Genomic DNA, 14,028 nt, shown 5'->3' on the forward strand with positions numbered 1-14,028 from the left:
GTATTTCTTTTTGAATACAGTGGTAAGAGTATCTAATTTTGTTATGAAAAATCACCATATTGGCATAAATTAAAAGATTAGACAGAAAGTTAAAAAAAATGACTCGCAAACCTCCACCTCTGTAACTCTTTAACATCTAAAATAAAGTAAGATGAGCAATCCAGCATTTTGATAACATTCTAGTACATCAATAATGAAGGAGATCTTTTTTCTAAGTACAGATATTTATTGCACACAAAATTATTGGCACATCTTTAAATGCAAGAAAAATTAAAACATTATCAAGTACATATTTTGTTGTAGTTGCTTACAAATAAAAATTTGGCACAAATGCATAATATACACGTAAAATATGGACGGATATAATGACATTTTTTTAAAAATGAAAATAATTCTACGGTGTACTGTATACAGGGTTATTTTTGCCCCTGTGTGCCCTTATTTTAAATTTGCTAACGGTTTTGCCCCGAATTTAATTCGCCCATACAAAGTTGTGATTAAGTAAAGATGGTTTGAGACATAGGAATTTGCCCAGTCTAAAATTTGTCCGCTGGCAACAAGGGTGAAAGGGGTGAAAATAAAATGGGGGCGAATACTTCCCTGTATACAGTATTAACTCAGATTTACATACATTTACTTACAACACTGAGTATCAAAATAATCACATTGTACCATGTATTACATATACACTTTGTCTATCCTTCATGAAGTCCCATCCCCTGGACAGCTGTGAGATTTCAACACACTGCGATCTCTGTGGTGTCTGTAATGAAGTGTCACAGATACCAGGGTCTAAGTGTGGACTTGTGTCTCAGTCTCAAACACATATCTTTGTTATCGTAAAATCCTGGTCATTGTTAAATGTTCTCTCCATTTAGTTGCTGCATAGCTATAAGCAACAAAGGTTACCATAACTACTTTAATCTGAATTTTGTGATTCAGTTTTGTAAGTTTTGAAAAAATGAACTTATTTAGAAAGTGCTTAAAACAGGACATGTTAAGATAAAATAAGAACTGGAGTTAAAAGTTTCATACGTCTGGTAGCTAGGAGTGTGTTGCCATGACTACAGGACAAGGAGACCACCACAAAGGGATCCTCCCCCATGAAGGGAACTTTCCCAGGCTCAGTCGGATCTTCCTCAGGTCGTCCTAGACGCCCCCTTGACTGGTTCCCAAAGGAGTACACTTCTCCTTCTGAGAAAGTTGAAGAAAAAAACTCTTACAGTTGTTAAGACACTTGATATAAAAAGAGAATAATTATAGAAAAAAATTGTTTTCAATAATCTGTAAATGAAGATATTTTGAAACCAATTGTTACCATCAGCGACTATCACAGTGAAAGTGTCCCCACATGCCACCATAGCAACCTTCTGAGTCTGGGCAATCTTCACTTCCTGTGGCTGTCTGCTGTTGTTAGTCTGGTTCCCCAGCTGTCCGAACTGGTTCGTACCGAAGGTGTAGCACTGACCCTCAACTACAAACAGATTCATTATGTGTCAGGAGTAACTCCATGTGTCAGGAATAAATCCAACACAACTGAATTATCTCAATCTAAATTCAACAAATATTGTTGGCATGAACATTGTGAACAAAAAGACGAAAATTCTCCATGTAATGTGAATTATTTAATAATAATTATAGTTATCATAAATCAAATCAATACTAAGTGTGTTACCTGTTACAGCAGCTGTGTGGGATGTTCCCATGGCAACACCTTTTACAAGTAGGTTTCCGATTGGATGAGAGGCAGTTTGAACAAAAGTATGAATTTCATCGACCAGCTTCATGCATGTGCCGTCAGTGGCAATTACATCCAGAGCTAACTTGTTGTACCTGCCAGTACAGGAGAGGTCATTACTTCATCTGATACTGAAATCCACTCTAACCAAATCTCTGCTTATACATTTGCTTCCACAATTCTTACAATGTCATGAATTTAAAATGTTGCTCTGTATACCACAACTCTAGTATGTACACTTGAAAATGAAATGTCTTGTTATTTTGTGTTACCTGTTCGAACAGGTATTTTAATTTTGTGTTACCTGTTGTACATATTGTTGTTTTGTGATGTTGTACATGTATTGTTATTCTTTGTTACCTGTTGCTGCCACAGCAGAGCAGCTTGTTGTCAAGGGTCAGAATCATGGAGCAGTCGACTCCACAGTGCACGGAGGATGGACGGAGAGGCTCGGGGATAACAACCGGGCGGGGTGAGGAGTGGGATTCCTGGTCCCCTAGTCCCAGCCGACCTGAAGAACAAGGGTCACACAAAGCTGATAACACATAGAGCATTGGGGTACACAACACTGACAACATGTAGAAAGTTACTTTTGATGCACCAAATGAAGATATCTACCAATAATACTAAAATTACCACTTCAAACAAGCTAAAATAGTTTCACGTTGGAATGGTACTTGACTAAGCACATGTCAGGTATTTTATGCGTAGTATTTCTTTCATGTTTAACTTTCAATCTGCCTTTGATCTATTTACCATTGTCGCCTCTACCCCAGGAAAACACCTCATGCTCATTGGTCACCGCCAGAACATGGGAGGCTCCACATGACACCTGCACCACCTCATAACCAAGTAAATCCTCCACTATCTTGGCCTGGAAGAGAAAACAATTATTTATCATGATTATAATTATTTGATTGTACATTCAGTTCTATATATGTGTGGAAGCTGTTCCAGAGAACAGAATTGCAGGTACCTGTGCCACGTCGTTATAGTTACCGTGTCCCAGGCAACCATACACCCCACTGCCAAAGGTCATCAGAATCCCACGATCTGCAAAATAATGAAACTTGTGTATCTTATTTAGCTTCTTGTATTGTCTTCGTTTTATTTTTGCCCATTTCCTTCTGTTGATATAGTTTTTAATGAAGTTTGTGTTCAACTTGACAACTTACTTTAAAACTTTTTAATTTTACATGTAAGACAAGAATTTTGTATACCTGTGAGACAAGCTGTAAAGAGGTCACCACACGCCACCTGTTGGATGTTGACCCCTGACTGACCCTCCAGATACCTGGGGACGTAGGTGAGGGTGTGGCTCTCTGTGGCCCCAGGGATCAGGGTGTCTGTTCCCACATTGGATGACTGTAACAGAGTGAAGCTGGTCTGTTATCAATGTCAAATACGGCTTCATAAAATTTTTCAAAATGTTGTATAAAATCATGATATTGACCTTGTTGATATCATTGTCACACAGGTTTCATGAGAAACTTGAAATCATTGCATACAATTTATTTAACTAATACTGATATCGACTGTGTGTACTGATACTGACTTATTGGATATATATAAATAATTGTACTGATATTGACCATGTGATATCAGATTACCTCCCATACAAACAGGCGGCCATTCTTTGTGACTGCTGCCTTCTGGGTGCGGCCGGTTGACACCTGGGTGACCTGGGTGTCGCTGCTAGGGAGGGGAAGCTTTACAGGGGAGGAAACACCTATCCCCCAGAAAAAGACAGAACTCAGGGCGGGTGGCTTAGCTGACAGAGCATCTACAACAGTTAACAGTGGTGTACTGAACATCAATTACATGTATATTGTACTAGATATAAATATTGTCAACATCAATTACATGTATATTGTACTAGATATAAATATTGTGTATTTCATGTACATCCATAAATAATGAACAATATTGTACAGAATTGAGATTTTTTCAAGCTCTGGTAGTGTTTCACTGAATATTAAGAATTACAGAATATTATATTATTTCTGTTCTTGGTTACTACATAACGAGGAGTATGACTGACCTCTGGGAGTCATACTGCCGCGGGTGGAGAGTCGACTTCTAGCGGCGGCGGTGGCTGGGGGGAGGGGGCGGCTCACTCTGTAACACAACAGTACATACAAATGGGAAATTAACAAGTACACATGTCAGATCAGTGATATCTACTGTAGAATCATCATTGTTTGTAGGGGACCAATATTTTCATGGGTAACACCCTTGCCCATGAATTTACATGTATAAAAATAATCCCAAAATTGCTACCAACGAAATTACATCCCAACGAACCAGGAACATTTTTGGTACCCACGAACATTGACCCCCCACGAATAAAAATGATTCCACAGTAAACCATGGGCGATATCCTCCATATATACAGGCACAATGAGATATGTAAGATACATGTATTATATTTCAACTTGTGATAGGATTTAATAACAGGGGAAGGACTACACTATATCAAGAAATTAAAGCTCCATAATTACAATAAGAACTTATTTAAAAGACAATCATAAAAACATACTAGTATAATAGTACTTAACGAGGTCGGGTCTAATTAGTTCTGCCCTAGATTTTTTAATGAAATTTTTTACCTAAATTTCTACTGATATAATTATTATTTTAAGATTAAAAAATAAGACATTTACCACACCGTTTGTTTAGGGGGTCATCTCAAAGTTTGTTAATTTTTAACATAGGACCCTATGGGATTTTGCTTGAAATGTATCAATTTTGCACATTTTTTTAAACTTCTGCCCTAGGGATTTCTTTTTCTGTTCTACATATTAAAGTTATTGCTAAAAGGCATCAAATGGTCAAATAAAAAAAACCTTTTACCTCCTGGTTTGTTCCAGGGGTCTTATCAAAGTTGATTTTTGTATGCCCAATTTCCCAGATTTGTCAGATAATGGCTATTTTTTATTTGACAAAGGCAGAAAAGGTGATCTTTATTGTATTATTAAAGCATTCAGACATATTTAAGTAATAAAAAAATATATAACATCACATATTAAGGGTCATTGATATAAAATACATGGTTACTGTCTTGAAATATATGAATTAAGCTATATTTAGGCGGATTAAGAAAACGCGACAGAGGGTTAGGCCTGCTGAACCCTCTTCACGTTTTCGACCCGAGCCCAAATATAGCTTATACTTCGAGACAGTTATGTTTATTCCACAATATAACATTAATTTTACGCATTAAACGAGCCATATTCAACAAATTTCGCTGAATATCTGCAGTTGAAACTATCACGCCATGGCGTCAACTAAGCAAAAAGATGACGTCACAATACAAATGAAACGCTGCGCGAAAGCGTGCGTACTCGTTCTGTACTCGGCCTCGTTAAATAATTTGTTTTCTCAAATTGAAGACTCTACACTTGTACACATATTTATGATAACAACTGAATCAAGCCCTGACCTTGGGCCCTCACCTTGTACAGGGGACCCGCCCAAGGTCGGTGTGGAGGGTCATCAAGGCGTTGATTACAATTGGCTGGGCCATTATCTGGTTGATGTTGGGGCGCTTGTTGGGATCTAAATGCAGCATTCCTAGGATCAAGGCCCGTAACTCCTCACTGTAACTGGCAGAGATTGGAGAAAACGTGCCTCTCATAATTTTCAGAATGAGAGCTGGTAAATTCTGCAGCAGAAAAATAAATAACAAAATATAAATGAATATGCTGTCTGGTCAGACTGACCATGTTACCTAATTATGTCACAAAAAGACAAATATTGTATCTGCTTGGGTTTGAACCCAGGCCCTCTAGCATACAAATGATAAACTTCACTAATCAATCAAGCTCTAGAGTTAACCCACTATCCAAAGCTAGAAGGAATTCCTTATGACTGATTCTATCACAAAAACAGCATGCTGTTTATTAGTAAAAACTCACTGCTGCCTCAAAGGCTCGCTTGAGACTGGACAGCTCATACAGCACACAGCCCAGGGCCCAGATGTCACTCTTCTGGTTATATCTGTACACACTAAGGAATCATACGCTGCAAAATTAAGCAATGTTCCTGCAACTGATAGACTTTCCATAGTGAGATTGAGATGACTAACTGATTTCTGTCCATCATTAATAAGTTGATATTATAGATTAATCAACATTCATCTATATTTAAGCTATATTCAATTGTACATTTATTGAATTAGAGTAATTAAGGATACGGTTTTCCTTCACATAGTTCAGGAGAAATGTAGCATGGAGTTCCAACAACCTACAACACAGGAAATTATAAAAGTATAGCATCATACAACACAGGAGATTACAAAATATAACAACCTACAACACAACAGATTACAGAGATATAACAACATACAATACAACAGATTACAGAGATATAACAACATACAACACAACAGATTACAGAAGTGTAACAACCTACAACACAACAGATTACAGAGATATAACAACCTACAACACAACAGATTAGAGAAGTATTACAACCTACAATACAACAGATTACAGAAGTATAACAACCTACAGCACAACAGATTACAGAAGTATAACAACCTACAATACAATAGATTACAGAAGTATTACAACCTACAATACAACAGATTACAGAAGTATAACAACCTACAGCACAACAGATTACAGAAGTATAACAACCTACAAAACAATAGATTACAGAATATGATTGGACAGGGAATAAATAAAGCACTTCAGTGCACAAACTGTATAAAGGATAATTTTTGCATATCTTTTTTTTTGGCCCTACTATAGTTGGAAATGGTTTCATACCGACTTAAATTTGCCCAGACACATGCAGTTAGACATATAAACTCTTTCCTATCAACAAAGCTACTTTAATTTTTTTTTTAATTTGAATAAACTGACAACAAGGGTGAAAGAGACAAAAATAAAACTGCTGCAAATATTTCCCTGTAAAGAGCTAATACCAAATTTTTTAACTATCTTCTAAGATTTCACAGCCACATGTAATATGTTTACAGTACTTTGACTATCCTCAGTTTTCTGATAGTTTAATCCTAAAAATGATCATAAGCCTGTTATAAAATTAGCAGAAAAGACTTTCCAAAGCATCAGTAATAACAAAAAATATAAAGATATGTCCTTACAGTATAGGCTTTACTTTTACTGCTCAGAACTTTAGAAATTCCAAAATCTCCAATTTTGACCACCTCTCTCTTTTTGTCCAGTAGGATATTTTGTGTTTTTAAGTCTCTGTGTAAAATCTGTTTGGAATGAACATGCTGAATGGACAGAAGCATCTGTGCAAAAAACTTCAGAATCTCCTGGAAAACACAAACAGGTATGCATGATAAATTTAGTCTTGCATTAATTTTTTTCCCATTATTGTTTTTCAACAATTTATTGTGCGGATTTCATATTGCAACAAGAAAAAAATCCAATACATCTGTGGTAACAAAAAAACAAATACAGTATACAAGTCTGCAATGAATTTTTCCAGTCCAAGGACTGTGATGAACAGACTTCATTGAATAAGATAGTGTAGCACACAAGTTGGGAAGAAATTAGAATAGTACATGTACTACCATTAAATTAAACTAAATATTATCTGTCTTACCTCCTCCTCTAACAGAATCCCATTCCTTGACTGCAGGTAGTCCATCACTGTACCACCTAAAGGAGCAACATATCAAAATTATCACTACCACCTAAGGAATCAACATCTTCATACATAAACTGCATCATCTAAAGAAGCAAAATATCAACATCTTGATGCATAAACTACACCACCTAAAGAAGCAATATATCAACATCTTGATACATAAACTGTACCATATAAAGAAGTACAAGAAGCAAGAAAAAAACAATACATCTGTGGTAAAGTCAATGTAAAAGAAAGAAAATCAGAGTAGCTAGGATTTCAAGTGGTAACCTTGTGCATACTCCATCACGATCATCAGCGCCTTATCCTCAAGAAAGTTCTCATAGTACTGGATGATGTTGGGGTGGGACAGCATGGACAGGACCTTGACCTCATTCAAGGCCGCCTGTCGCTCCTCCTTGGTCATCTGTTCCACAGGAATCTGTTTGATGATGATCATCTTTTTATCCGCCAATCTCTGGCACAGGTGCACTGTCCTGAAAGACCGTAATCTCTTTTACTTCATTGCAACTGTCAGGTACATTTATCATAACCCAACTCATAAAATATGAAAAAAAGAAATATTGCTTATGAAATTTGTGGACAGCATTTTCAACAGAGTGACTTTAAATCAATTTGTTAATTAACAGTTAGAATTTCCTCTGCAGAAAAATAATAAATTCTTGGTAAGAACTTATTCGGGTAAAGTTTTCTCATATTTTAGATGATACATTGGCATAATTAATGCATAAAAAATCAAGCGTTCGCAAAAGCATAAGTGATGTTGCGTTTTACCCGTAAGCTCCTCTCCCGACCACTCGAATTTTTTCATATTTTTCCATTTTTGTTTATATAACAATTCAATGTTAATTTGGTGCTTTAAATGAAACACACATTATCGTTTAATAAAGCGTTTTTATAACCGTGTAATTTTTATCGGAACTCCTCTGTTATTTTCCATACATTGAATACCTCATCAATGGCATCCTCACTGGTTTCAAGGAGTTTATATAGAAAATGCCTGCAGCAAAGCCGATGCGTCGTAAGTATGTCAAAACAACTTGATTTGTACCTGCCCATTACAACAATCTATACTAATGACAATTTTTATGTATGGGAGAGTTCGATTAATTATGTTACGGCAGGTCTGGTCCAGCACAATTCATTCAGCGTGCAACGTGTTGTTTTGAAAACATGTATTATCGGATAATGGATGAATGTCAGATGTTGAAAACATATTCGTTTTATAGAGTCATAATTTATGTAGAGCTTCGTGTAACTGTCATGCAGGGTAGATAACTGATGCTATTTCCATGGTCGGAGAACAACATGATAATGAAGAATACTGATAAATATTAAAACTGTCTGAGCTTCTGAACTGTCCTCATTATTTCCTAATTAAATCAATTTAAGTGTTAGACAATTACCACCAAAGTGGATACACGGTATTATTGTTTGGCAGTTTCATTATTATTTTGATATTTAGAAAATTTTATCAAATATTGGGGGAGGGGGGGGGGGGGTTCAGACTAGAATGGCATTCTCTTGTTAGATTCTTATGTGTCTTTGTATTTCTTTTTACATGTATGTTATAAAGATTATAAAACACTTCTTGTGTATGGAATTTGTTGAGTTGTTAAAGTTTTTAGAAGGCTGAGCTTTGCCTTGGCTCAATTAACAAATTTTTAATTTAAATCTAACTCTTTTCCCCCAGATTCAAGGCAGACATTTGAGAACTTGTGTGAATAGAAAATGGGCGAGACCAAGCCTGGAGCGGGCACTATGGAACTCAAAGTGGTTCCATTCCAGTACAGGTATTCATGTCCAGGAATATAACAAGTCCTGACTACAATTAATTTATGAAATACCTCTAATGTAAATAATTTAGAGCAAAAAGTGCAGGGTTTTATTATTTATACCTGGGTAGATTAGACTTCTACATGAACCATCTCATGTTAGCTTATAAAATGGCAAATTACATTCAGAATTTGTATTAAAACCAACTTTTACAAGTCATTTAGTCTGATTGAATATCACATTTTTATGCACCGGTACATTAACCAGAAAGAAAAGCTAATTTGTATACATTGTCATTGACTCATTTTTATCATTATCACTTTGATTTGGAATTATTGTGGAGTGATTACTTTACATACTTCAATAACCTGTACAGTTGAAATGGCAATCTAATTGAAATTTGACTTGTAAACCGCTCCTCTGTGATTCGCTATACAAGATCTAACAACATCCCAATCAGATTCAAGGTCTTAAAATGGTTCATTTATCTCTTATGATTCTAATGCTAGGTTGTCTATTTCATGCTAAGTTAAGTTTTTTCTGCAAAAATTGTGTAATATATATAGATCTACCAGCCAGAATTTTGGCAGCAGCAATTTCATTGGCTATTTGCATTGAAAGGTCACTATGAGATGACAAAACACAGGGTTATTAGTGGATCTTGCAAAGCATATCATAGAGGAGGGGATTTTCAAGTCTAATTATATTTAGATTGATTGAAATTGCAGACTTTGTTTGGTATTTCAGTGGTATTTGGAGACATTGAACAGTTCAATCTGTCAGACATTGGGGAGGGAATCCGAGAGGTCCATATCAAGGAATGGTCAGTATCCAGCTCTCTCTGTGTCTCTTGTTCTCTGTGTCTCTTGTTCTCTGTGTCTCTTGTTCTCTGTGTTCTGAATAAAAAACATGTACTCCTTGCAAGCCCATGATATACAACATTCCTTGTACACTCCTTGTTAAGGATTTATCCATGTGACCAATGAGTGTCCCTATGACCTTTTAATGTCTGCCCGTCTGATTCTGTGGGTCTGTCTGTCTGTAGGTTTGTGAATGTCGGGGACCATGTGAACCAGTTTGACAGTATCTGTGAGGTACAGAGTGACAAAGCGTCGGTGACGATCACCAGTCGATACGACGGCTACATCAGGCGACTGTACTATGATGTGGATGATGTGGCACTTGTTGGGAAACCCCTGGTGGACATTGAACTCAGTAGTGGGTCAGGTCAGTGTAAACACCACAAACTCTGTCATAACATTGCTACTTTTAACTAATTGGTTAAGTGAGCTTAGCTATAGGTTTTTGTATCTATTCTACCGATACTTCTTTTTGTTTGAAATACATCTACAATAGAATCTACACAAATCACTTGTTTTTGGAAGTTGAATGAACACAAAAAATATTGCTTGTGATGTTGTTGAGAACCACTAACTTGATGTATACATTATTTGCTGATTAAAATTGTTTTATAATTTCATAAAACAAACTTTCAACACATGAATATAACAGCACTGAAATTTTGTATGAGTTTTCCCTGCATCATAATCAGCTGTTGGTTTGTGTGTTGCTTCAGCCAGTTCCAGCTCTGAGTCGGTCGACAGTGACAGCACCTCCTCGTCAGACGATGAGTATGGGGTTGGTCAGAAAATGAAATCTCAAGCGGTGCTGGCTACTCCCGCTGTACGCAGGCTGGCCATGGAAAACAAGGTACATAAACACCATTAAAAACTCTACAAGATTTTTAAAGATAAGAAGTAAATGTGCTGTAAAAGCAATCTGCTGTATTTTACCTGAATTTGTAAACTGTTTTCAGATGATTGTTGTTCAGATGTTTATGTTTTGTTAGATTGACTTGAGGAATGTACCTGCCACAGGTAAAGATGGGCGGGTCCTGAAGGAGGACATTCTTAGCTTCATTAAAGATCAAGAAACACCAAAGGCCCCTAGCCCAGGTACTTAAGAAATTGCATTGTCGATCTTTAAGTTCAACTGAAAATTAATTTCATTTCAAATTGATGATTCTGTATTTTCTTAATTGTATCATGAAGTTGCAAATCTTGATTAATTAATGGCTGTTAACTCCAAGAAAAGCCAAGAAATACTCACTTATGTACTTGTAAATAGTGGATGAATAAGTGATGGATGTTTAATACATGTACTCATGAAAGAATCTATTTACAGCTGACAAAGCTGCACCAGCTGCTCCGTCTCCTGTCCAGAAAACCCCACCCCAGAAACCCTCACCTCTACCCATGCCAGCAAAAAGAGAGGCAACGATTCCCGTTGGAAAAGATCACACAGAGGTCATCAAAGGAATCAGGAAGGCAATGGTGAAGACGATGACTGAGGCCGCCCACATTCCAACATTCGGGTACAACGACGAGATTGATATGACGCGATTGGTAGAGCTCCGGAGGGACATCAAGAGTGTCACTGAGAGCGCCGGTGTCCGTTTCTCCTACATGCCCATCATTGTTAAGGTATGGAAAATTTTTATTATCATAGCCCTTTAGGAGAGAAGTTAATAACTTCTCTCCTAAAGAGCTATCATAGTCGCTGTGAATATAGGGAGAATTTACTTCTCTCCAACATGCCAATCTTTGTGAAGGTAGAGAGAATTTATATTACTTCTCTGAGTCACTTTCCTACATGTACATCCCCATCATTGTGAAGGTAGGGAGAATTTATATTATTGTAGGGAGAAATATATCATTGTTCTCGTTCTTCTACATGACAATTATACAAAAATTGTCACATTCTTTGAAATTAGAAATATTTTGAAATTTTGTAACCTGGGTCACTGGTTGGACATTATTATGTGTTTGCAGGCTGTTTCCCTCGCCTTGACTGAATTTCCCATCCTGAACTCTATCGTGGATGCCAATTGTGAAAACATTACTTATAAGGTAAAAACCAAAGCATTACATAGAAGGTAAGGTAAAAATCAAATTACCTACAAGGTACATTTACCTGTATAAATCATAAAGTGATTTATGCTGGTAATGCACAAGTAATTAAACAAATTATGTTAAAGGATTATATTAGTTTTATAACACAGTACACATTGAATGTGACACAATGCCATACTAAATATTGATTTGAGGTACATTCAGAGGGTTTCGTTTGGCAAAGTAGTGGTAAGTAATGATTTTTTTTTCTTTGTTTGCAGGCAGCACATAATATTGGTATTGCCATGGATACCCCAGAAGGTTTGGTAGTACCCAGCGTAAAAAACGTCCAAACTCTGAGTATTTACGACATTGCTGTTGAACTTAATCGTATGCAGACCCTCGGGGCGGCGGGAAAGCTGACCAATGCCGAGTTGACCGGTGGGACTTTCTCTCTGTCCAACATTGGAGTGGTACGTGGTAACCAGCAGATAACGTGGATTTATTAGCACTATAATGTTCAGCTGTAACTACAATGTATATACTGTAGAAGCAGAAATATTTGTTGAGGACTTAATTTTGTTATTTTCATTGGCAGTATAAATCAACAAAATTAATTCCAAGACGAATTTTAAACAAAGTATCAATAAATACAGAGTTGATACATAATACAATGTACATTTCAGAGATTATGATATGACAAATTTAAATGCCAACAAAATTTTATTTCTTTTGAAGACAACGAAAATTTTAACCTAACGAAAATATGTAGATGTTTTATTAAAGAGAAAGAGTTTAACCTGCATATTATATTAAAAATGTATTGATTTATAAATCTGTATAACTTCTGAGTTTATTCTATGAAAGTTTTTAATAGGAATATATCACAAGACTTGGTCAGATTTGTTTTCAATATTTTTTTGTGCTTTAATTTCACTTTTTATAATAGATATACTTCAGATATAAACAATAATTTCTAGTAAATCTCCCTACAAGTGACTGTCTGTTATGATTTTTTCAGAATTTTTATTTTTTGTCACGTTTTGGAAATGTATTTACAGATTGGAGGGACCTATGCCCGACCTGTGATATTACCCCCAGAGGTGGCTATAGGAGCCCTCGGAAAACTTCAGGTTCGTTCCCTCCCAGCTTCTAATAACTCTGGTTTCATCAATATTTGTTAAATACAATCATTTGGCTAATTATCATGGATTTCATTGTTAAGTTTTTCTATAAATATCATCTATAAAAATACTTTAAAAACAATTAAAAAATATTTATTTTTGATTATTTAAATGTTGGTAGCAATTTAAGCCCACTGATTTGAACATACCGGTAAGCACTGTATTGATATTGTTTTTTAGAGGCTACCTCGCTTTGATGACAAAGGTAATGTTGTCAGTAAAGAGATCATGTGCGTGAGTTGGTCTGCCGACCACAGAATTATAGAGGGCGCCACCATGGCTCGTTTCTCAAACCTGTGGAAGTCATACCTAGAGAACCCAGGGCTGATGCTCCTCTACATGCGATGAATTCACTGTGATAATCAAGGGATTTTAGCGTCCTCATGTTCCGTTTGCTCATCTATCATGTACGTTATGTCTTTGGAAGATTGCGAACTGTTGCAAATCAGTGTGGACAGTTAGTTATCAGTATTTGGAACTGGTGGGAATTCTTTATGATATCAATCATGAGAATGTGGCTATGTACATCACTGCATTGATTTGAGTATGCCAACAAAAAAATGTTAGCGATGTGATTGACTGTGGTTTCTTGTTGGAATGTATAGTGGACTCTACTATGTACCTACATCATCTGTATGCTGTACAGCCAGTTCCTGTCACCTGGTGTGGCTAATTACTATATAAGTGTATTTTGAACTGAATCTCATGAAATTAGATATACAATCATGTGTGCATAATTTTGAATAAAATGATTACAAATCAGATGTGTTTTGATTTTTATTCTAATTAGAAATGATCAATTACCGTTTATTTG

The 14,028-nt window shown here is 36.2% G+C and overlaps 2 protein-coding genes across 2 annotated transcripts; one reads left to right on the forward strand and one right to left on the reverse strand.

The window, feature by feature from the left end:
• Nucleotides 1-205: 205 nt before the first annotated feature.
• LOC128164447 (serine/threonine-protein kinase Nek8-like) lies at nt 206-8,188 on the reverse strand. The gene is made up of 17 exons (XM_052828258.1): nt 8,138-8,188; nt 7,634-7,839; nt 7,319-7,374; nt 6,849-7,025; nt 5,934-5,983; nt 5,656-5,737; nt 5,194-5,402; nt 3,780-3,856; nt 3,349-3,521; nt 2,959-3,103; nt 2,715-2,791; nt 2,495-2,612; nt 2,099-2,249; nt 1,676-1,833; nt 1,319-1,474; nt 1,036-1,194; nt 206-889 (listed from the first exon to the last, which is right to left on the reverse strand). The coding sequence occupies exons 1-17, from the start codon at nt 8,182-8,184 to the stop codon at nt 858-860; spliced, it is 2,073 nt and encodes a 690-aa protein (XP_052684218.1). The 5' UTR covers nt 8,185-8,188; the 3' UTR covers nt 206-857.
• Nucleotides 8,189-8,302: 114 nt separating this feature from the next.
• On the forward strand, nt 8,303-13,976 carry LOC128168231 (lipoamide acyltransferase component of branched-chain alpha-keto acid dehydrogenase complex, mitochondrial-like). The gene is made up of 11 exons (XM_052834419.1): nt 8,303-8,384; nt 9,057-9,156; nt 9,887-9,962; nt 10,185-10,366; nt 10,716-10,849; nt 10,989-11,094; nt 11,324-11,622; nt 11,971-12,048; nt 12,312-12,503; nt 13,092-13,163; nt 13,395-13,976. The coding sequence occupies exons 1-11, from the start codon at nt 8,322-8,324 to the stop codon at nt 13,560-13,562; spliced, it is 1,470 nt and encodes a 489-aa protein (XP_052690379.1). The 5' UTR covers nt 8,303-8,321; the 3' UTR covers nt 13,563-13,976.
• The last annotated feature ends 52 nt before the right edge of the window (nt 13,977-14,028 follow it).

The sequence above is a fragment of the Crassostrea angulata genome, chromosome 10 (assembly GCF_025612915.1).
Source record: "Crassostrea angulata isolate pt1a10 chromosome 10, ASM2561291v2, whole genome shotgun sequence".
NCBI lineage: Eukaryota > Metazoa > Mollusca > Bivalvia > Ostreida > Ostreidae > Magallana > Magallana angulata.